The sequence below is a fragment of the Colobus angolensis genome, unplaced genomic scaffold (assembly GCF_000951035.1).
Source record: "Colobus angolensis palliatus isolate OR3802 unplaced genomic scaffold, Cang.pa_1.0 Scaffold497, whole genome shotgun sequence".
NCBI lineage: Eukaryota > Metazoa > Chordata > Mammalia > Primates > Cercopithecidae > Colobus > Colobus angolensis.
Genome location: NW_012118454.1, coordinates 644,003 through 666,269, shown reverse-complemented (window position 1 = coordinate 666,269; position 22,267 = coordinate 644,003). Strand labels below are relative to the sequence as shown.

At 33.9% G+C, this 22,267-nt stretch overlaps 1 protein-coding gene across 1 annotated transcript in view; it reads left to right on the top strand.

Moving 5' to 3' along the window:
• HCN1 (hyperpolarization activated cyclic nucleotide gated potassium channel 1) overlaps nt 1-22,267 on the top strand; it is a gene marked incomplete at its 5' end in the record, with an annotated part of 444,560 nt that overhangs the window by 390,681 nt on the left and 31,612 nt on the right. The window contains one exon of the mRNA XM_011959469.1: nt 10,752-10,992. Coding sequence (XP_011814859.1) covers nt 10,752-10,992 — 241 coding nt within the window. The remainder of the gene's footprint in view (nt 1-10,751; nt 10,993-22,267) is intronic.

Genomic DNA, 22,267 nt, shown 5'->3' with positions numbered 1-22,267 from the left:
AATGTACATGCCATGTATAAAGGGATTCAGATTCAGATTTTTAAAAACCATTCAGATTTTCAAAAGCCAATGTATAGCCTTCAGTTTGCCACCTGACAATCAACAAATGTCCATGTCAGTCTTTCCAAATGTATGTAACTCAAAAAAACAAATTGTTGGTTAATATCTAAACCTTCAAGATTTGTGGTGATTCTAGATTTGTGCAAAGGTTAAGGTGGCTTCTCAGAATCCATCAAAACCCCAAAGTAGCAAGCCAGGCCGCCCTGAGATACCATAGTTCCTCCTTTTGCAAGCATGTGGTTACTGGCAGACTACATAACATCTACAAAATGGGGCAGTAATACTACCTAAGACATAGGATTGCTGTGAGGATAAAATAAATTAATATTTGTAAAACATTTAGACAATACCTGAAACCCAGCAATAACTCAATAAATGTTGTCTCTTCTTTTTATTACATTCATTCTTAGAATTATCTTTGCCTAAAAAAAACTCCCTAAACATACCAGCTGCTGTTTTGATTATAAAGAATTCAAGCTACTGAATTGGAAAGAAAAAAATGGGATATTTGGAGCACTTTTTAATAGGATATTCTAGAAGATGAGTTTCACGTGGTATAGATTTGCTTCCATATATTTATTTGTTTCTAAAGTCAATAAAGAAACCTCCAGGTAGGGATGTCTTTTGAATGTCTGATGTAAGTTCTTAGAAGGAAGATCTTATGTGCTCTGTATAGTCTAAAAATATAGGGTGTGTTGGAGTGTAGAAATTTAGCAATGTAACAGCAGCTCTATTTTGTTAAGATTACTCTATGATTCATTTGTGTAGTGGCGGAAATTATATTTATAGCAACCATGCTTAAAACTTTTCAGAAACATACTGTTTAGAATAATAATAATGTAAAATGGAGCTGAATTAGATGTTTCACAAAATGGGACTTTATAAAGTGATATTTAAGTTATCAATATAAAGTTATAGTACTAAAGGAACCTTAAAGTTTTGCTATTCTTTTTTATAATAACTAAATGAGATATTGCTTAAAATTTCTTAAAATCTCAGAGTATTTAGAATTCCAAACTACAGATTTGTGATTAACATAAATCCTTCTAGAAACAATCTGAATTTATCAAACTCATTTTTTTCTGGAAGTGCTAAAGCTATAAAAACAGGAAAAAAATTACCAACAAAACAATTACAATAAAAGATACTACTTAGAATGAAAAGGCAAGCCACAGATGGGGAGAAAGTATTTGCAGTGCATATCCCCCAAAAAAGGACTCATGTCAAGAGTTTATGAAGAACTCTTACCATAGAAAAAGGGGAAACTCTTTATTGCGCACCTCACAAAACAGGCTATTCATCTGACCAAAAAGCTTAGGAAAATGTGCTTAATGAGGATACTAATGGGAAAAGGCAAATTAAAACTACAGTAAGAAAAAAACACAAGTGCAAAAAGCAAAACAGTGAGATATGTCTGCTTACCCACCAATGGCTAAATGATAAAATCAAATTTTGCCAAAGATGTGGGACAATTGAAACACTACATTTTGATGGAATGAGAGAAGAATAGTAGAATCATCTAGGAAAACTTTTGGCAGCAACTGTAGTGAAGTATATACTTATTCTGTTATTCAGAAATTCCAATATAAGGTATATACTCAAGATAAATCAGTGCATAAGGTGCTTCAAGAATGTTCCTCCCAGCCTTTAATTTTTAACGGATGTTTATTTTATTAGCCTAAAACTGGAAACATCCCAAATGCCATGAAGAGTAGAATGGATAAATAAATTGTAGTATAACCATAAAATGAAATATAGCCTGAAATTTAAAAAGAATGATCTTCCACCATACAACAGTTAGCAATCACATTAACAGAATGGTGAGTAAAAGAACAAAGACACAAAAGATTACATAGTATGCTACCTCATTTATGTGAATTTCAAGAACAAGCAGAACTGCTCTGTAGTGATAGAAATCAGAATAGCTAGAACCTCTTGGTTGACTAAGATGAGGCAAAAGGAGCCTTCTGAGAAATTGTCTGTATTTGAATCCAGCTGGTTATATGGGTGCATATATTTAAAAAAAAAAAATCACTTAAAATTTGTGTACACTTAGGATTTGTCCACTTCAAATTCTGTTGTAACTTAAAAAGAAACTCCCTACACTGTGACTCAACAATGAACATGAATAATCCTGTCATATTTTAGCAAAATAATGGGAAGGACTGCTGTAAGCAAATACTTTTATATCTAAAATAAATAGACATCATGTCAACCAAAGAACAAATAACAGGATTCTTTATTGCTGCTTCATTCTTGTAAATAATATATAAAATTTGATTTAAAATCTTAGCACTACCCTTTAGCAGGGTTACTGTTTGCCAAATGAAAAGCATCCTCAAGAGGGTGTTGCATAAGAAAAATCTTCACCCAAGTGTGTGAGTGAATGTTTTAGAAGACTTAAACAACCATTCCATTTGGTTGAAAGGTGGATCTCAGAAAAATCTGACATAAATATTTCTAGCTTGTGTCATCTTTTAAGACAGCTTCTTAATGAATACAAATATATGTACACCTTGGGTTCCAACGTGGACTCTTCTTGATTACGAAGATTTTTTCTAACTTGAAATATTTGAGGAAATAATTCGCAGCATTTCCCATCTGAGCTTATTTACTTGGCTTCCCAGTGTGTAGCCCACAGCTAGAAATTTGAGAAAGCTGTTGATGAACTTTGAAGGCAACCATTCCCTCCAGGTTCCAAGGCGGCCAGTGTACTCTTCCTCTGCAATTACTGCTCTATCTGAACTTTTCCTCAGAGGGATAAATAAAGCTACAGGTCTCATGCATTTTCAATGAGAAACCTTATGCAAAGAATTTTACCAAAATCACATTCTTGGCATTTCTTCAGTCAACACTTTTATATCGAACTGTTCCTTTTATGGGCAACATACCCTCCATGGATCATAACACTTACGCCATAATTATCAACACTAAAGCAACAAGTCCACTCCAGAGAACTTGATGTTGTTTAACTTCAAAATTATGTTATTTCTGCATGGGTGTTTATACCCAATATTTCTTATGACTGATTTTAACAAAATAAAATGTCAGCAAAAATTACCAATTCCCTTCTCAGATGTTTAAACAAATTTTCTAACATAAGCTGATTGCAAATGTAGGAAGAAATTGAACCAGTGTATTTTAAATAGCAACATTTGAAATCCACCCTTTTGCTAGTAGGCAACTTGAGATGTTTTAAAATAAAAACCATATTGATGCTATATAAATTACGTAATAATATTCCTTGGAGGGAGAATTTCTTTGGAACAACATTTTTGTTTCTCCCTCATTTTTTTGGTGTCTTTAATAAATGAAGAAATATTTCTAACTTTGAAATAATTATAGATTTTTTAACTTTCATTTTAAGTTCAAGCGTACATGTGCAGGATGTGCATGTTTTTTAAATAGATGAACATGGAGATAATGGGGGTTTGTTGTACAGATTATTTCATCACCCAGGTATTAAGCCTAGTATCCATTAATTATTTTTCTTGATTCTATCCCTCCTCCCATCCTCCAAGAGGCCCCAGTTTGTGTTGTTCCTCTCTATATGTCCATGTGTTCTAATTTAGCTCCCACTTGTGAGAACATGAGGCTTTTGGTTTTCTATTCCTGAATTAATTTGCTAATGATAATAGCCACCAGTTCCATCCATGTCCCTGCAAAAGACGTGATCTCATTCTTTTTTATGTCTGCATAGTATTCCATGCTATATATTTACCACATGTTCTTTATCCAGTCATTCACTGATGGACATTTGGGTTGATTCCATGTCTTTACTATTGTGAATTGTGCTGCAATGAACATACACATGCATGTGTCTTTATGATAGAACAATTTATATTCCTTTGGATATATACCCAGTAATGGGATTCCTGGGTTGAATGGTATTTCTGTCTCCAGGTCTTTAAGGAATCACTACACTGTCTTCCACAATGTCTGAACTAATTTATGCTCCCTTCAAGAGTGTATAAATGTTCCTTTTTATCCACAACATCACCAGCATCTGTTATTTTTTCTTTTTAATAATAATCATTATGACTGATGTGAGATGGTATCTCATTTTGTTTTGATTTACATGTCTTTAATGATCAGTGATGTTGAGCTCTTTATGATATGCTTGTTGACCTTGTATATCTTCTTTTGAGAAGTGTCTGTTCATGTTCTTTGCCCACTTTTTAATGGGGTTGTTTGTATTTTTCTTATAATTTTGTTTAAGTTACTATAGATGCTGGATATTAGGCATTTGTCAGATACATAGTTTGCAAAAATTTTTTCCCATTCCATAGGCTATTTACTCTGTTGATAGTTTATTTTGGTGTGTAGAAGCTCTTTAGTTTAATTAGTTCCCATCTGTCAATTTCTGCTTTTGTTGCAGTTGTTTTTGGGATCTTCATTATAAAATCTTTGCTTGTGTTTCTGTCCCGAATGGCATTGGCTAGGTTATCTTCCAGGGTTTTTATAGTTTTAGTTTTTACATTTAGTCTTGAGGCAGTAATAAATAGCCTACCAACCAAAAAAAGTCCAAGACCAGATGGATTCACAGCTGAATTCTACCAGATATACAAAGAAGAGCCAGTAGCATTCCTACTGAAAATATTCCCAAAAAATGAAAAGGAAGGAGTCCTCCCTAACTTATTCAATGAGGGGAACATCATCCTGATACCAAACCTGGCAAAGAAACAATGAAAAAAGAAAATTTTAGCCCAATATCCTTGATGAACATCGATGCAAATATCCTCAACAAAATACTGTCAAACGGAATCCAACAGCACATCAAAAAGCTTATCCACCACAATCAAGTAGGCTTCATCCCCAGGATACAAGGTCAGTTCAACATACACAAGTCAATAAATATGATTAATCAGATAAACAGAACTGAAGACAAAACCACATGATTATCTCAATAGATGCAGAAAAGGCTTTTGATAAAATTCAATATCCCTTCATGTTCAAAACTGTTAATAAATTAGGTATTGAAGGAACATACCTCAAAATAGTAAGAGCCATATATGACAAACCTATGGCTAACATCATCCTGAAAGGGCAAAAGCTGAAGTATTCCCTTTGAAAACCAGCACCAGACTAGGATGTCTTCTCTCACCACTCCTATTCAACATAGTATTGGAAATTCTGGCCATAGCAATTAGGCAAGAGAAGTAAATAAAGGGCATCCAAATAAGAAAAGAGGAAGTCAAGCTATCCCTGTTTGCAGATGACATGATCTCATGTCTAGAAAACCCCATTATGTCAGTCTAAAACTTCTTAAGCTGATAAACAACTTTAGTAAAGTCTCAGGATACAAAATCAATGTACAAAAATTGTGTCAGCATTCCTGTACACCAACAGTCAAGCTGAGACACAAATTTCAGAAGACATTCCATTCACAATTGCCACAAAAGGAATAAAATAACTAGGAATACAGCTGACAAGGAAAGTGAAGGATCTCTACAAGGAGAGTACAAACCACTACTCAAAGAAATCAGAGATGATACAAACGAATGGAAAAACATTCCATGCTCATGGACAAGAAGAATCAATATTGTTAAAATGGCAATACCACCCAAAACAATTTATAGATTCAATGCTATTCCCATTAAACTACCACTGACATTCTTCACAGAACTAGAAAAAACTGTTTTAAAATTCTTATGGAACCATAAACTAGCCCGAATAGCCAAGACAATCCTAAGCAAAAAGAACAAAGCTGGAGGCATCATGCTACCCAACTTCAAACTATACTAAAGGGCTACAGTAACCAAAACAGCATGGTACTGGTACAAGAACAGACTCATAGACCAATGGAACAGAATACAGAAATAATTATAGATTTTTATTAGTAAACAAAAACTTGATAAAAACATTTATCTGAGGTTGAAAACGCATTATATATATACAGTTTGTCTTCTTATGACAGACTACAATTATTAACTCCACAGCAAATAAACAGACACATCCCAAGCCTGCTGCTTAACCCCAGACTGCACTATGATATGATTGTTTTCAAGTATTTTCTAGGATATCTTTTTTAAATTAACTTTTAAATGAGTTAAATTAAAGAAAATATGCTTTACATGCTATGACAAAATATCATATTTTCTTAACTATGAAGAGCAGTAATTACATCTTTAATAAGCTTTTTATTTTAGAATAATTTTATATTTGCAGATGTCTTAATTCATTTTTCATTGCTATAAATGAATACCTGAGGCTGAGCTATTTGTAAAGAAATTGATTTGTCTTACAATTCAACAGCCTATACAAGATGCATGGCACCAGCATCTGTTTCTAGTGAGGACCTCAGGAAATATTCAATCATTGTGGAAGGGGAAGGGGAGCCTGCATGTCACATGATGAGAAACGACGTGAGAGAGAGAGTAGGTGCCAGGCTCCTTTTAGCAATCAGATCTCATGGGAACTAAGAGAGTGAGAACTCACTCATTAACTCAAGGATAGCACCAAATCATTCATGTGGGTTCTTCTCCCCCATGACTGAAACACCTCCTCCCATGCACCACCTGCAATATTAGGTCAGATTCCAGCATGAAACGTGGCATGCTAAGCATCCAAACTATATAAGCAAAAAAGCTTCAGAAATAGTATGGAGAATTCCCATATACCTCACATCCAATTTCCCCTGTTTTTAATACCTTACATTAGTATGCTACATTTGTAATAACTACAGTTATGACTCAAAATTGATACATAATTATTAAGTCCAAACATTATTCAGATTCCCTTAGTTTGCTTTAAAGTTCTTTTTTTCTATCATAAGATCTCATCCAGGATACCACATTATGGTCAGTTGTCCTGTCTCCTTAGTCTCCCTTTGTCTGGGACAGTTTTTTCCAAATGTCCTTGTTTTTGATTACCTTGATCATCTTGAGGAGAACTGGCCAAATATTGCATAGAATTTTCCTGAATTTGGGTTTGCTGATGGTTTTGTCATAATTAAACTGGGATTATGGGTTTGGTGCAGGAATGCCACAAAAGTAAAATGCCCTTCTGATTACATCATACCAAGAGGACATGCTACCAATATGATTTAGCACTGTTGATGTTAACATTGATCGTCTGACTTGAGGTAGAGTTTTTCATGTTTCTCTGTTGGAAAGTTGCTACTTTTCCCCCTCTTTTCCTTATTGTATTCTTTGAAGGAAGTCCCCATGCTCAATGCTCAGCCCATCCTTCAGGGTTTGATAATTATTCTCCAACTTTTTGAGGCAGGAGTGCTTATATGAATTATTTGAAATTATTTTGAATTTAAAGAGAAAGTTTATGTGTTATCCCTGACTTTTTAGTAGTTTAGCCAGTCATCTAGATTTGTATGTGTTCTTGGTTATGTATTTTATACTTTGGGTTTAATTCAATACTTTTTGTTGTTGTTACTCAAATTTTTCCATCTTTGTTTGGCCATTGGTAGCTCTTTCAGTTGGCCCTTGTGTCCCTTTGAAATACCTTCATTACTGTGGGGTTTTTGTTCTGTTTCATTTTGGGGATTGGTCTTTCTGTTTGTTTTTTCATTTGTTTTTAGTATGTACATACTTTCTTATACTACAAAATGTTCCAGGAAAGAAATAATTGCATTTTTTAAAGTGCCAGCATAAACTTAATAGTCTGGAGCAACTTATTACTAAGATCAGAACCATGCATTTGCCTTCCTTAGCAAGCAACCTTTCCTCAATTTAATGCATATAGATAATACTCCTAACTCAGATGTGATATTTTGATAAAAAGAGATAATTATAACAAGTGCCATAAGTAATCTGAATGGATGTTAGAGATAGTAATTGTGTGTTTTATTTACCTCAATGTGCCATAAGGAAGGGTGATTGATTAAAAATTTTTTTTAAAGTTTTGCTTCATTCTGTACTTACATGATTGCTTCTATATACTAGACATCCTCAAAATGAGCAGTTTTCATGGGAGGATGAAAGACTTTTAGAATCCAAGAAGATTCCTTCTCATTACCTTTTTTCTATCATATCTTTTTTAGAATTTACAGTTTTAATCAGGTAATACTCCTGGGAAGTAAAAGTTGCATGAAGGAAGAAAACATTAATAGATTTCTTCAAACAAAAATATGAAATTATTCCAGGAGTGTTATAATAAATGGAGTTCTAACAGAAACACCTGGATATGAAATGTATCATTAACAAGTTATTCATAATTGCAATTATTTCCTAAAATAAAAAATGAGAGATCAGTGAAGTGAAACATTTGCATAGTTCAAATCAAGGTACAAACATGAAGGGATTCTCTATTATTTTTGTATGAAAAATTATTTTCTCCATAATCTGAGTCATTTTCGATTTCCTACACGGTATTATTCTATGTCATTTTATATGTAAAATAATTAACTCTCAATCAACTAATCTAGCTATTTTCATGACATAGCTCTGTCTTCTTTTAACTCCACATCACTTTTTATCTTCCTGTTGTTTTTGTATAGAAATATTTAGAAGAGTAAAAACAAATTTTGTAATTCAGAAGACTTGTCTCTCAAGCCATTTGCTTGAGAAAGCTGAGTTTTAAGTAACCATCTCCCAATGAGAATAAAATTAGTGTTTGTGAATACATTTTTACAACTGAAACTCCACCTTCCTCCCTTCCTTTCTCCCTCCCTCCCTCCCTTCCTTCCCTCCTTCATTCATTCATTCTTTCCCTCCCTCCTTCCTTCCTTCTTTCCTTCCTTCTTTATTCTTCCTCCTTCCCTCCCTGCCTGTTTCTTCTTTAATCCATTCCTTCTTTCCTTCCCACCTGTTCCCTCCCTTCCTCCCTTCTTTCTTTCCTTCCTCCTCTCCTTCATTTCTTCCTTCTTCAGTGCTTCCTTTATATGCATACATATTTATTCAGTACTTACTACTTACTGAACATTGTTATAGACCCACACTCCATGCATCAGATAAAATTATCACAAATTTCCCTAGATACAGTCAATCATGGACTCAAGTGTATATTTTGGCCTGAATAATGCTGCACTAAGTACCACATTTAATATCTTTCTCTTGTCTTTGCTGCTAAGTTCACTTTCTGATTATTGTTGCTTATTTGTGTATATTTTCTCATCTTCCGTGAAGCTCTACTATTACAGACATTGTTATTCTTAACTAAACTCACAAAATATTGTTGAGAATGAAACACCTTCTCTTCCACAGTAGATCCAAAGTGTTGTGCCTTCTGTATCAGCTGGAATTCTTTATCTATCCTGAATGGTATTAGGTCATTTGATGAAGTAAGATCATGGAAACTTTCTTTCTCAGTCTTGGAATTTATGGGTCTGTATAGCACACTTCTCCAAGGCAGAAGATAGAGTTCTCAGACTGTGTTACTACCTATGATTCTTTGTGCCTTCTTTTCACCTCTTAGCAGACATGACCAATTTCTGTGCCTCTTAAACAAAATCACAAATGCAGTCCCAACCTTTTGTGGGGTCTTAAACAAAATCACAAATGCAGTCCCAACCTTTTGTAGGGCGACTCATTGGTAAGGAAATTTCTGAGAAGTGGCTTTGTGGCAAAATGTAGATTTCCACTGTCTATTTTGTGTCACATAACTGATTTGCATGATTAAAAATGTTTGGTTCCACATTTCTGTTTTCATCCAGAGAGATAAAAATAGGTTTAATCTTGACCAGAATCCACAGAATGAAATCAAACATACAGATCTCCTATTTAAGAACTGACTTGCTCCTGGAATAAAACAAACAAGTCAGGAAAAGGCAAATATGTCCTCTCTCTAGCCCATCACTTGCAATGGAATCCCAAGAGTCTTTAGAAAGAACGACTTCTGATTCCAGCCCAGACACCAGTTGAATTTATAATTTTAATTTTTGTTTTTTTGGTTTTTTTTTGAGATTGAGTCTCACTGTATTTTCCAGGCTGGAGTGCAGTGGTGTGATCTCTGCTCACTGCAATCTCCGCCTCCTGGGTTCAAGCAATTCTCTGCCTCAGTCCCCCGAGTAGCTGGGATTACAAGTGCCCGCCAGCATGCCCAGCTAATTTTTGTATTTTTAGTAGAGACGGGGTTTCACCATCTTGACCAGGCTGGTCTTGAACTCCTGACCTCGTGATCCACCCGCGTTGACCTCCGAAAGTGCTGGGATTGCAGGCATGAACCACTGTGCCTGATGAATTTGTAATTTTAGATTAGAGTCTCCTTTGTGTAACCTTTTTCTGTACCATCCATTGTCCTCACTCTAATGTGAATGACACTAACACAAAAAAAAAAACATCAAAATGCTTTTGTCTGGTAGTTGGGCCCAGACAAAATAGAGCACAGAAGCAGCAATGTCATAGCTAATAGGAAGTGATATGGCTTTCATTCTTCATAAATCAAAGATAAAATGAAGAATAAAATATATTCACATTTTAGAAGTTTTAGCTTCATATACACAATAGTAAAGAAACGGGAAGTTTTAAAAGATGAGATTTTCATATATTGAATTAACATTTATCGAATATTTAATATATTCTTATACTACACTAGGTTCTGGGAATACAAAAATTTCAACATCAAAATAAAACACAATCCTGACTGTAATGTGATCTGCATTACTATAATTTATGAATTTTTGTATCTAAATTTAAATTGCAATGTTATACTATATCTATTTTTTTAATTTCAGCATGTTTTTCTTCCAGATATGATTAATCTCTGTCTTAATATTTGTTTACTCTTGACATCTTTAGGAGATAGTCAACTTCAACTGTCGGAAACTGGTGGCTACAATGCCTTTATTTGCTAATGCGGATCCTAATTTTGTGACTGCCATGCTGAGCAAGTTGAGATTTGAGGTGTTTCAACCTGGAGATTATATCATACGAGAAGGAGCCGTGGGTAAAAAAATGTATTTCATTCAACATGGTGTTGCTGGTGTCATTACAAAATCCAGTAAAGAAATGAAGCTGACAGATGGCTCTTACTTTGGAGGTTAGTAAAAAAGATGCAACTAAGATAAAATCTAAGCTGCTTGAGATTTGTGTCTTTAAGAATTTTGGAGATGTCAGCATGTCACTTTGTTGGTTTTGAATGTAAACCTGTATGTGAATTCTGATAAAAGTGTCTATAACAGTGCTTTCACATTTCAGAGTCACAGGCTCAATGTGTATGGTTTACTACTACATTGGTTGAGGTATTATTCCAACCTCTTTATCTAGAACCAAATATTAGGGGCTTCAGTCAAATGGAAAGTATGATTTTCTCCTACACAAAAGTTCCAGGAGGGTTGGCAGGCTTTCTCTACAACAGTTTTTGGTGACCTAGATTCCATCCATCCACTAAAATGTTTTGTTTCATTTTTGTCATCTCCACAAGAGGAGCTGATTCTTCTCCGCCATGTTTTGATATGGCTCTTATAATGGGGCAGAAATAATAGAAGAAATGAAAAACTAACAGCTACCGTTTGATATTCCTACTGCCCAGAAATTGCAAAAATCATTGCTATTCACCTATGATTGCCCAGAATTAGTATAGGATCACCTTCAAGCCTAAGGAAGGCTGCAAAATGTAGCCTCTAGTTAGATGGCAATTTACCTTGCTAAAAATTTATGAAAATTTGTATTGTTTCTGTATTAGTTTGTTTTCACACTGCTGATAAAGACGTACCTGAAACTGGGAACAAAAACAGGTTTAATTGGACTTATAGTTTCACATAGCTGGGGAGGCCTCAGCATCATGGCAGAAGGTAAAAGGTACTTCTTACATGATGGCAGCAAGAGATAATGAGGAAAAAGCAAAAGCAGAAACCCCTGATGAACCCATCAGATCTCATGAGACTTATTCACTATCATGAGAATAGCATGGGGAAGACCGGTCCCTGTGATTCAATTACCTCCCCCTGGGTCCCTCCCATAACATGTGGGAATTCTCAGACGTATAATTCAAGTTGAGATTTGAATGGTGACACAGCCAAACCATATTAATTTCCAATTTTTTATTAAAATTATATATAATACATATATATGTTTCTACACATGTACAAAAAATGCCTAGAAATTGATTTACTGGGTCAAACACTATTTGATCTTATTTTTAGACTTAGACAAATAACACCCAATTGCTTCTTTGATAAGACTGCCTGTTTGCTTTGCCAATTCAGTTTTAGTTTTGTCTTGTGTATTAGTCCATTTTTACACTACTATAAATACCTGAGACTGGATAATTTATAAAGAATATATATTTAATTATCTCACAGTTCCACATAGCTGGGGGCAGGGTACCTCAGGAAACTTAAAATCATGGCAGAAGGTGAAGGAGAGACAAGCAACTGCTTCACAAGCAGCAAGAGAGAGAAAGTGCAGGGGAAACTGCCACTTAAACCATCAGAACTCCTGAGAACTCCCTCACCACCATGAGAACAGCATGGGGGGACCTGCCACCATGATCCACATCCCCTCAGGTCCCTATCTTAACATATGAGGATTACAATTCGAGACAAAATTTGTCGGGGGGACACAGAGCCAAAACATATTATCTTGTTAATAAACAAAAGGACACACCCTAATTATTTGCATTTCTGTTTGCATTTTTGCTATTTCTGGGAGGTTGAGAAATTTCTTGTTAGAGTTGCTAATTGCTTGGATTTATTTTTTTGTTCCTATTCTTTGCACATGTTTCCATTCTGTTGTTTGCCTTTGTAAATCTAATTTATAGGAATGTTCCAGATATATATTTTATATGATGCAACTATTTTCTCCTAATTTGTTGCTTGTTTCTTAATTTTGTTTATAATATCTGTCATCATTTTGATCCTCATTATAGTTTATTTAAATCTGCCTATTTTTTCTTAGGGCATTAAAGATTTTATGTTCTGTAAGTGGGTTTTACACACTGCAAACTAATGGAAATGCTTTTCTTATCTTCCTTTTTTTTTTTTTTTTTTTTTAATGATAGGGTCTCCCTCTGTCACCTAGGCTGGAGTGCACTGGCATGATTATGGCTCACTGCAGGCTCAAGTGATTCTCCCACCTCAGCCTCCCTAGTAGCTGGGACCACAGGCATATGCCTCCATGCCCTGCTTTCCTATTTTTTTAATTTTTTGTAGAGAGGGGGTGTCACCATGTTACCCAGGCTGGTCTCTAACTCCTGGGCTCAAACAATCTTCCTCCCTTGACCTCCCAAATTTCTGGAATTACAGGCATGGCCACCACACCTGGCTGGAATTGTTTTTCACATTTTTATGTATTTTATTTAGTTTTACTACATTTTTTCAGGACTACTTTGTTATTATAATTTATTATATTATATTATTATACATATTTTTGTTTTAGTATTAATTTAAAATGTAATTAATACATTTTTGTTTTAGTATTAACCCATCCAAAGTATATTTGTGAGTATAATGTGAAATATTCTGTATTATCCCCATTTGTTCCCCCAAAGAGACAATTTTTCCAAAATCATTGATGAAGGAGTGATTCCTTAATAATATGCTGACTTTAAGAAATGTTCCTCATTTACAGCTAAGATATATTTATTAGGAAAATTTTTGAATTTTGGTAAGTGCATTTTTTAACTGTATCAAAATAACCATGAGGTTATAACCCATTAATCTATTATGACTGAGTGAAACATATTAAATTAATTAACTTCTTTAAATTCCTGCTCACCAATTAAAGACAATTTTGAAGTTCCATTTTGAAGCTTTCCATTTCTTCCCACTCTTCTTTCTTGTTAAAATGATTCTGTGTTGTCTCATTGGCCTCTTAGCCTTTTGTGCAGGTTATTTTAAGAAAAACACCGATTAGGAAAAACTATGAATCTAACAGGATCTGCTTTAGAAAGTACAGAGGATTAATGTTTGAATGAAGGGAAAAAAGAAAGAGAGTATTGAAGTTAGATGGGATAAGAAATGAAAGTATACAGTTGATCTTGAAAAACGTGGAGATTAGATATACCAACCCCTACTCTGTCAAAAATCTGCATATAATTTTTGACTCTGCAAAATCTTGACTAATAGTAGCCAAAATCTTGGCTACTGCCTACTGTTGGCTGGAAGCCTTACAAATAATATAAATAGTTGATTAAAACATATTTTGTATGCTGTATATATTTGATACTGTATTCTTACAATTAAGTTAGCTAAAGAATATAAAATATTTAAAAATTAATAAGAGAAAATATATTTATTGTTCATCATAATAAATAGATCATCATAATAAATGGATCATCATCAAGGTCTTCATCCTCATCATTTTTATGTTGAGTCGGATGAGGAGGAGAAGGAAGAGAAGGGGTTACTTTTACTCTCTTGCGGTGGCAGAGGCAGAAGAAAATCCACCTGTAAATGGACTTGCGTAGTTCCAACCTGTGTTAAGTAGTGAACTGTATATGTATAGGCCAGGTTTGGGGATAAATTTGTAGGAGGAAAAGTCTTTGAGTCAATTTCTGGGGATTTGATGAATATGTAGAAGAAACATTTGAAAAGAATTTTTTGAAGTGTTATTATGCACAAACACAGGATTTGTGAAGTCGACATATGTTTTGTGAATTCAAAGGAGCTTTTAAATACCTTACAGTTAATTTGGTAATATGACTAAGGTTTTATACAAAGACTGGAATATGTTCCTCCCTGGATTTATTTGGGTAAAACTATTAGTACAGTGAATCACATCAATGAATATCTTTATGTTAAATCATAAGATCATTTCTGAGATTAAAACTATTTTTTCTTGATGTATTATTTATTTAACATAGTGTAGCATCTCTGTCCATGAGTGAGATTGGTCTACATATAATGTTGTTTTTATTGGGGTCATTTTTGCGATCTATTAGATGACTTAGGATATCAGGTTATGCTCACTTCCTAGAAAGAATAATGAAACTTTTTCAAAAAGTATTCTCTGTTTTAGAGAAGTTTAAACAATCTAGGCATTACCTGTTATTTGAAAATTTGATAGGCTTAACAAATAAAGCCACTTGCATTTGATTCCTTGTATTTTATGGTTATTAAGATACTCAGGTTTTCTATTTCTTTAGGAGTAACCATTCAGTTCATCTAATTCAATTGTTCATAATACTGAGTACACATTACTATCTCCTGGGAAGCTTTAAAAAAAATTGATGCCAATGCCAAAAAAGCTACTCTATATTTTCTCATATAATTGAGTGGAGTTGAAATCCAATCACCAGTATGTTGACAAAAATACTCAGATGATTCAAAAGAATTTTTAAATTAAAAATAGATAGTTACAGAGACAGAGAGTGAGAGACATGAAGATATTGATATAGATATATGGTTCCCTTTTTACTTTTAAGGTTTTATTTCCTTTTTATTACAGGGGGTCTATATTTACAAAATTATTGCAAAGATCATACAGATAATTCCAATGTAAACACCTTGAATTACTATGGTATGTTGGTCAAAACTAATGAACCAACATTGATTCACTGTTAAAATACTTAATAAAGTGCATTTTTCCTTAAAATTTTTCCAATCTTTACCCAATGTCCTTTTTCTGTTCAGAATCCAATACATAATACCACCTGACATTTAGCAGTAATGTCTTCTTTGGCTACTTTTTATCATTAAAATTTCTTAGAATTTCCTTCTTCTTGAGTAATTTGAAGCACTGGTTAAGGTATCTTGTAGAATGTCCCTCAATTGGGATTTGTCTGATGCTTTTCTCAAGATTAGATTGGAGTAATTGTTTCAGGGAAGAAAAACAAGACTTAAAATACCATTCTCATCACATCATATTGAGAGTGCATACTATGAATATATCTTATTGCTGTTGATGTTAACCTTAATCATCTAACTTGAGTTAGGATTTGTAAGTCATCTCCATTGTAAAGTTAATTTTTCTTCCCCTCTCATTCCATACTGTACTCTTTGGAAGATAGTCATCACGCACAGCCCACAAGTCAGGAGTGGGGAGTATTGTTCCACTTCCTTAAAGGCCAAGTATGACATAAATAACTTGAAATCATTCTGAACAGGAAATTTACCTATTCCTTTTCATTATTTATTGATTTATACAATTCTTTTTGCATCAGTATGGACACTTGGATATTTATTTTATAATTTGGGTTATAATCCAGTACTACTTTATTAATTCTGTTGCTCAGATTGTTTCATCTTTGGCTATTGGAATCTCTTTCAATTAGCCCCTATGTCCCTTTGTCCTTATTATTGTGGGTAAACTTTTTCTTATTTCCTGTCACCACAGTATGCTCCTAGCTCATCCTGAATAGTTCCTATCAGTCTAAAATTATTCATTTCTTCAAGGAGCCTTGGATTCTATAATTAGAGAATGGTAATTGAAATAAAGATCTGGAAAGCCCTGAGTTGGTGCAGGGTATCACATAGTGAGAGAGCTGAGAGTGCTCATGTGGAAGACCAAGTTCTTCTTTCTCTTTTTATAAAGCTACCAGTTATCTCTGATTATAAATCATTTATACATCAACCCATTAATCCATGAATGGATTAATCAGTTTATAAAGGCAGAGCCCTCATGATCCAGTCAACTCGTAAAGACTTCACCTCTCAATACTGCCATATTGGGTATTAAATTTCAAGGAGTTTTGAAGGTGACACATATTCAAACCATAGTAACATCTTTCCCCTAATCTTGATTTTGGGAGAAAGCATCCACCTATTACCATTAAGTATGATGCTAATGAACTTTTTTTTTTTTTTTTTTTTTAGATGTTCTTAATCATGTTGGGAAAGTTATCCTTTATTCCAACTTTTCTAAGAGTTTTTTTGTTTTTTTTTTAATCATGAATGAATGTTGGGTATTGTCAAATGTGTGTTTTTCTGTGCCAAATCTGTGATCATATGTTTTTTCTTCTCTAGTCTGTCAATGTGGTGAATTGTTTTGATTGATTTTAATTTTAAGTGTTGAACCAGCCTTGCATGCCTAATATAACTTTTATGTCATCAAAATGTGTAAAATGTATTGGATTTGATTTTCTAATATTTCGGTCATGATTTTGTCTCTGTCTTTTTAAGATATAATATTCTGTGCATTTTTATTCATGTAATGTGCTTTCTGATTTTTGTATTTGGCTGATTCTCACTTCATAGAATAGATTAGAAGGTGCTCCTTCTTCTTCTATTTTCTGGAAAAGATTGTGGAGAATTGATATCATTTCTTCCTTAAAATTTTGGTAGAATTTACTGGTGACAACTTTTGGGCCTGGTGATTTATTTTTTGCAGGGTCATAGAATACTTTATCCAATTCCTTGTGGATATAAAGTTATTTAGGTTATATGGTTCTCATTATGTGAATTTTGTTAGTTTGTTCTTTCCAGGAATTGTTCCACTGCATCTACTGAGTTCTTTGTAGTATGCTTTGATCGTTCTTTTAGTGTCCCCAAAATGAATAGTGATGACCCCTTTTCATTTCTGACGTTCATAATGTTTACTTTCTTTTTTCTTGGTCAGTCTTCCTAGAAAATCTTAAAAAATATATTTTCCAAGAGCTACAGTTGCATTTCATTGATTTTCTCTATTGTTTCCTGTTTTCATTTTTATTGATTTCTATCATAATTTTCATAGTATTCTTAGTTTTGGGGCTTTGAGCTTAAATTGCATTCCTTAGTCTATTTTGCTAAGATGGAAGCTTAGAATATTGATTTTTCAATCTTTTTTCTGTTCTAATATATTTGTTTAATACTATGTAGTATAAATTCCTGTCTAAGAACTTCATTTTCTACCTCCTGCAAACTTGGTGTCATATTTTAATTTTCTTTTTTTTTTTTTTAATATTATCTGAGACTTTTTCCTTGTCCTATATGGTTTTTAAGTGTGTTAAATATATAGGGATTTTCTGTCTTTCTGTTGTTGGTTTCTTGGTTAGTTCATTGTGACCTGAAAATTTACCTTGTATGATTCTCATTATTTTCTGTTTCCTGAGATGTGTTTTATGGCCCTAAATCTTGACAAATGTTCCATGTAAAATGAGAAAAATAATATTCTTCCATTGTTATTTATTTAACCAAACTCACTTGAGTAAGAAATTATGTAAAATACTATTTTGTTTCCGTTCAGAGCTTTTAGCCTCATTCATATTTTCACTATGATGACATGGGGTGGCTATTGGTGGACCTCAAGGGTACCAGAAGCACAAATCTTTTATGGGCAGTTTATGGAAAAAAATAAGTTTACATTACTTTCAATATCAACATGCAGTTTTAGACATCAAAGAAGATAATGCAAGGCAGTCAAAATCTAATAGCATGTACTTATTTAATAAGCTATACATATTATACAATCCCTACCTATTTCATTATCTAATATGAAATCTTGAGATCAATAATGCCAAATTTTATATTATACTAGTTTTATATTTGTATAAGTTGAGCATGACAAGTTCATAGTATTGTTAAGCAGAAGAACCGGAGATAGGCTGAGGAATGCTCTTTTCCCTCTTCTAATATGTCTAACTAAACAAACATAATCAGTTGACAAAACATTAAACCTCAATAAAATAGAGGGCAGAATAGTAAACTAAGGAGACTTATTTAAAGAAAGATCAAATGCAAACGTTTTGAATTCTATGCATAACTTGATTTATGTCTACAATAATGGAGTATGTTTCTAGATCAGTATAATTTTTTTTGTTTTTTGTTTGTTTGTTTGTTTGTTTTTTGTGACAGAGTCTCGCTCTGTCCCCCAGGCTGGAGTGCAGTGGCTCGATCTCGGCTCACTGCAAGCTCCACCTCCTGGGTTCCCGCCATTCTCCTGCCTCAGCCTCCCGAGTAGCTGGGACTACAGGCGCCTGCCACCTCGCCTGGCTAGTTTTTTTTTTTTTTTAGTAGAGATGGGGTTTCACCGGGTTAGCCAGGATGGTCTCGATCTCCTGACCTTGTGATCCACCCATCTCGGCCTCCCAAAGTGCTGGGATTACAGGCTTGAGCCACTGCGCCCGGCCGATCAGTATAATTTTTTAACTACAGAAAATTTGTTTTACTTTTTGGTGAGGCATGTGGCTCATGCACCACCATATCCTGTATTCTTAGCAGAGGTCTTACATAGTGTTGTAGCAGAAAAAGTATGAGGAAATGAACCAAAAATGAGTGTGAGACACATTCATAAGGCCTGGGGATAGAGCAGTGAGCAAAAAATACCATGCCATTCGTACTCATGGAACTTATATTTTAATGGGTGGTTATATTTTACAAAGAAGAATTTAATAAAGAAACCTGGGAATTACTAAAAATATTAAGCCACATTATAAAATGGTGACAGCCATATTGGAATTACAGTCCAGGCATGTGGATTACCTGGGAGTCCTAGGCTTCCCATTGAGAGTGATGGTGAATGGGCATAAAGAGCTCGAGGAAATTTGTCTACATAGCTTGGGCCAGATGGATGGCGAGTAAGTGTTGGGGTTGTGGTGAGTGTTGGGGTGCTCAAGGAGTGATGGTTTTGATTGTAGCAAAAGGAGTGTCTGGATTCCTGCTTAACTCCTCCTTTGAGTTAGGTTTTATAGTCTCATCATCCTTTTTTTAAATATCAGAAAAATGAGTCTCAAAGCTGTTAAACAAGAGGCCAAGGCCATGGACTTGAGAAGGGACAAACTCAGGTTTCAGACTCAGTTTGTTTCTGAACCTGAAGCCTGTGTTCTTTCCAGAATACCTAACTGCCTTGTAAGAGGAACATGATTATTCTCCATGATATCACTTCAAATCTATCCATGAAACTTTTATTTAATTTCCATGAATTCACTAAACTCTTTTGTAAGTCTATTCATATGTTCTATCTGACCATTCTATTAAGGTAATCATACCTTAAATATATTATCCACTAAGTAAAATGCCATTAACAAGCTTCATTAAAATGTCAAATAATATATCTTTGTACCACTACTTTATGATTTTAAAGAAAAGTTTGTTGTTCTAATGTAATTTATTTGATTATTGTTAATATCTCCTTTACTAATTCACCTCTTAACAATCATTTATCTTTCCACACCAAAGTGTTCTAATTGATTCAGTCTCTTGAGTTTCTTTCTTTCAAAATGTCTGTCCCATTAGTTCTTTTTATGGAATGATAATGTGAAACAAACCTATGAGAAAGGAAATATTTCTCATGACTCTTGTTAAATGCTGCTTTAATAATGGCCATTTTGCTGACTGTGAAGAGACTGGCAGATACTTTACATAGTTAATGTGTGTATTTAGGATTCTTATGACCAAAATACATTTGGGCAGATAATGATCATTTGACATTTTTAAATTTAGAGACACCAATTTGAAAAACCCACAGGCAATCCCGGTTACGGTGACTATTCATTAACTCTAAGAGGACTGAAGCATCTGCCAAATCTGCAGTTTGCAATTCACTGCACTTCTAGTACATTATATTTGTTTAAGCTCATGCTGGTTTTCTAGAAGTCATAAGAAATCTGTTGATAATTAATCAAATTAACAATTTGATTAGCTCAATTTTTTCTATTACATTTATGAGGATGAGGAAGAAGAGGCAGCAGTAGGAAAGAACAATTAATCTTCTTATGAATTTTTTTATTTATTTTTATTTTGCTTTCTCATTTGTTATCCTCTTAGATGAGGCTAAATGAAATAATTGTTTCCATGCTGGTAAGGTAACTCTGTCAGATCTTTTCTTTTCTTGTCAGGTCTTAGCTGACTTAGAAATGTCAAATAATATATAATCATAAGCTGAAGCTTTGCTAACTCATTGGGTGAGAGAGATGCTAGTCACCATCTATATCCTCACCTCACAATTCTATGTCTTTATAAAGTCATTTATAAATGAATCAATGCCAAATGTCTGACATACTTAGGAAAATTAGGATGAACATTAAGAAGACATTTTATTTTGAAGTCAAAAGGTCTTTCTCTCTTTAATAAAATGGTAGAAAAGGATAGAGAGGGGAAGAAGGAGAAACCTAAAAAGTTCATATTACAATCCTGGGTCCTCCGATATTCCTGTGTTTGTTCACAAAGGACCACATTTAAAGAGGTCTTTGTTCTGTTTTGTTTTGTTTTGTTTCAGTAAACCATGTCTTGCTCTGTCACCCAGGCTAGAGTGCACTGGGGCAATCATGGCTCACCTTAGCCTTGATCTTCTGGGCTTAAGTGATCTTCCCGCCTAAGCCTCACAAGTAACTGGAACAACAGGTGTGTACTAACATGCCTGGCTAATATCACTGATCATTAGAGAAAGGCAAATCAAAACCGCAATGAGATACCATCTCAAACCAGTCAGAATGGCTATTATTAAAACGTCACAAAATTATAGATACTGGTGAGGTTGTGGAGAAGAAGACACACTTTTACACTGTTGATGGCAGTGTGTATTAGTTCAATCATTATGGAAGACAGTGTTGTAATTCCTCAAAGACCTAAAGACAGAAATACCATTTAACCCAGCAATCCCATTACTGGGTATATACCCGAAGGAATGTAAATTGTTCTGTTATAAAGACACATACATTCAAATGTGTTTTCATCTCTTTGTGCTGGTAATAGGTAAACTGCTTTTCTCTTTGTGCTTTCATGGCATTTAGCCTATTATTGAATTATTTCAATTATTATTTCATATGTAAACTTTAAATATTACTTAATAACTTTTCAGAGTTTAGACACTATGATTTCTTCAAATTTAACATGTAAAACCAGAGCATAGTGTGTGAACAAGCAACAACACTCAATAAGAACATTTGTAAAGAATGACTAGATGGGTACAAGAATGATGGATGAATGGATAGATATATTTTCCATTTTCACTGCTCTTAATCTTTATTTCTTCTTCTTTCTCACCAGCTCTAAACTTAGAAAAGTAGTGAAGCATCTCATTTATTTTAATATTATTCTCATTCTTTGAGAATAATATTATTTTGTTAATCTCATTCTTTATTTGAAGTTAGGAATTCTATACATATGATAATGATAAAGTACAATCTAAACTTAAACATACCAGATGATTTCTGAGAAATTTAGAGTTTATGCTCTTTAAACTGTTTTCGAATTTCAAATTAATCTCACTTTATTAGGGATCGGTTAATATAGTCCTAGAATCTAAAACAATAGAATCTGTAGGAATGATGTTTAGCAGAACTTTTTGTGGTGATGAAAATGTTCAAATTTAACACTGTTAAAAAAGCTAGCCACATCACACTACCTGACTTCAAACTATACTACAAGGCTACAGTAACCAAAACAGCATGGTACTGTAACCAAAACAGAGATATAGACCAATGGAACAGAACAGAGCCCTCAGAAATAATACCACAC